Source organism: Benincasa hispida, chromosome 9 (assembly GCF_027475165.1).
Source record: "Benincasa hispida cultivar pf3 chromosome 9, pf3_genome.v1.1, whole genome shotgun sequence".
NCBI lineage: Eukaryota > Viridiplantae > Streptophyta > Magnoliopsida > Cucurbitales > Cucurbitaceae > Benincasa > Benincasa hispida.
Window position 1 is genome coordinate 21,838,106 of NC_143486.1, and position 3,154 is coordinate 21,841,259.

General features: G+C 33.0%; 1 protein-coding gene across 1 annotated transcript; it reads right to left on the bottom strand.

Moving 5' to 3' along the window:
- Positions 1–559: 559 nt before the first annotated feature.
- On the bottom strand, positions 560–1,898 carry LOC120085130 (glutathione S-transferase-like). The gene is made up of 3 exons (XM_039040993.2): positions 1,489–1,898; positions 1,353–1,401; positions 560–1,265 (listed from the first exon to the last, which is right to left on the bottom strand). The coding sequence occupies exons 1-3, from the start codon at positions 1,639–1,641 to the stop codon at positions 820–822; spliced, it is 648 nt and encodes a 215-aa protein (XP_038896921.1). The 5' UTR covers positions 1,642–1,898; the 3' UTR covers positions 560–819.
- Positions 1,899–3,154: the final 1,256 nt, after the last annotated feature.

The window sequence follows — 3,154 nt, forward strand, 5'->3', positions numbered from 1 at the left end:
CTTTAATCAGTCTTTCCTAAACTTTTTGATAAATTTTTAGTTCACAAATTTACGTCCGTTATGCTCTTAAATTGTAAAAAACATCACTTTAAAGATTCAATCTCAATCATGTTAATCCCTAATTTTTGTACTAGAAAATAGAATAAATGAACAATCCCATAGCAATCAAGCTTAAATTTTTGCCATTTGCCTTTTTTTTAATATATCTTCTAAATATAAAAATAAAAATTTGATGATTTTTTGGACATTAAATCTAATTATTATTATTATTATAAACATGTCGAAATGAACTTGATCGACTTGACATGACCTTCACAATCCCATGGTTGTACCTTAAAAAATGTTATTTAGTTGACTAAAATTTAATTCTGAATTCTCCATTGAGTCAAATTTCTAGATTGTTCTTTTCCCCTGAAGAAGTAGAGGAGCATTGACCATCGCTTTGTGGGTCTCTTCTTTAACATCATCAATCATTAAAGAACTGTATAGTGAACTTCCTCTAAAGTTCCTAATAATATTCTGAAGGACCAAGAAAATAAACTCCAGAAAAACCAACCAATTCTTTTGAAGATGATCATATAAGATCTAATTCATATTCATAACATCAAATCCAGAAGCACTAATCTGGATACATGATACTCTAAAACAAGAGATAAAAAGAAAAAAAAAAAAAAAAAAAAAAAAAAAAAAAAAAGACAGACCAATCTCCAGTACCTGGAGAAGACTAACACAGAACACAGCCTTTTATTCAAGTTTACGATGATATGATGAAAACATACACATCAAGTGAAGGACTCAGCTGCAAAGTCTAAGACTCAATTACTTGCGAAGTTCAAGAACTTTAGCCCAAGAAGGCCTGGCTATGATATCAGCCACCCAAGCATTGACATGGGGTCGAGATTCAAACAGTTTCTTGGATGGTGTGGCCAACAAGTAGCCCAAAACAGGGAGATGATGAAGATCAGCCAAACTGAAGGATTCACCTCCTAGGTATTTTGATTCAGACAGTCTTTTCTCATAGATATCAAGAACTTTGCCTAGATCAGCTTCACTCTGCTCAACCACTGCAGGATCTGCATCACCCAATCCAAAAACTGGCTTCAAGCACAGCTCAAACACCAGTTTCATGGCTACTGGGTCAAAATGGTGGCTCTCCACCTCAATCCATGTTAATACAACCGCCCCTTTCTTGGGATCTTGAGGAACCAATTGGGTTCCATTACTAGCATAATTTCCCGAGATGTATTGCGTGATCGCTCTAGATTCTACACATAGAGACATTTCATCAAACACTTTTTGTGCAAAATGACAAACACCCATGATTTAACAGTCAAAAGTAAAGTAAATCTTACCAAAAAGCGAGAGATCTCCATCTTGGAACGCAGGAACTTGACCAAAGGGCTGGAATCAAAACTCAAATCAACAAAAACAGACAAACCCAGAAAAAATCAAAGCAAAACAAGACATGGGGAAGAGATGAAAACTCACATTCAATGAGAGGAAGGGCTCTCTCTTGTGTTCACCTTCGTGTAATTTGACATTCACAAGCTCGAATTGAAGACCCTTCTCGTAAAGGGCAGCTAGAACTCTACCTGTGGCTGTGGAAGTGGGGATTCCATGGACCTTGATAGCACCGGCCATTGATACTACAAAAAACTTGACGATTGAATGAGAAAATAGGGCAGATTGTGGAAATTTCGAGATGGGTTTGTGAAGGGAAACGGTGAATTATATAGAAGAAAGAGAGGTGTGAACCGGCGCTTTGATTATTGTACTTATCCGAGGGAGTCTCGGGCTTTGCCACGCCTGTGGACCGCTTCCACACACAAGCTATGACCAATAAGGTGCTTTCACGTTTCAAAGTTTATTGTGTATCATATCTTGGATATGATCTACCACACTAGTTTAGAGAAATTACAAAAATAATATTCCTTAATCACAAACATAATAGAATTGATTTTTAGCGTATTTGCTTAAAATTATTAATCTAGAATTAGAGGTGAATTTTTAGCGTATTTGCTTAAAATTATTAATCTAGAATTAGGGGTGAAGATAATAACAATAAATGTGGCAGATTCATAATTTTCATATTGTTACAGCTATGACGATAATAATAACAATAAAGATAGTGGTTCCAAGTAATTTTCAATCATAATCAGATTGACACTCTCACATTCCTCAATTAGATTGCATGTAAGATTTCGAACTCATCATAATTATGGAATGCAAGTAAACAATAAAAAATTAAAAAAAAAAAAAGATAATCGATTAAAGCCCACTTTTTACATTATCATTGATAGATTACCTTGGTAAACGTGATCCTTATCTATATCCAATAATTGTTAAGAGCATACAAATTTTACGATCATTATATCATGGATCATAAGGTTAGATGTTTGATTTCACTTTAATATTGATTGAACTTGGAAGTAAAATATGATTTAATTTGTAATCTGATGATAATTAGGACCAAGTTACATAAAATAACTTTATAACTGAAGGGGAGAAAGAAACTACAAAAGTTAATGTATGAAAGAGAAATTATATCACTTATTTTTACACTAACTATGTAAAAAGATGAATAGTAAAAAAAATGGTTATAAAAATGATCAGTAAAAGGATATGTATTATTTGGGGAAAAAAACTTTTTGGTCATTCATGAATAACTACAAGGCACATAAACAACATGAAGATTGACACATGCATTTTAGGACACTAAGCAATGGACATCTATTTATTTTTATAGTATTTATAATACTTTCCCTTAAATGTCCATAGTTATATGAAATATGTCTCGTTAAAACCTTACTAGAAAAAACCCAATGGGAAAAAACTCTAGTGAAGGAAAAAGAGTACATATTTCATATAATATTTACTTCTAAAAGAATACAATATATTTACTCCCCTCATGAAAATATCACTTAAGATCTTTGAGTCGCCGCATTCCAATGTTGTGCACCAATTTTTCAAAAGTTGTGGTTGGTAATGCCTTTGTAAATAAGTTTGTCAGGTTATCCTTCGAACAAATTTGTTGCACAGTAATATCGTCATTTTCTTACAGATCATGAATGTAGAAAAGTTTCGATAAAATATGTTTTGTTCTATCTCCTCTAATATATCCTCATTTGATTTTGCAAGCTGTGTTGTCTTCATA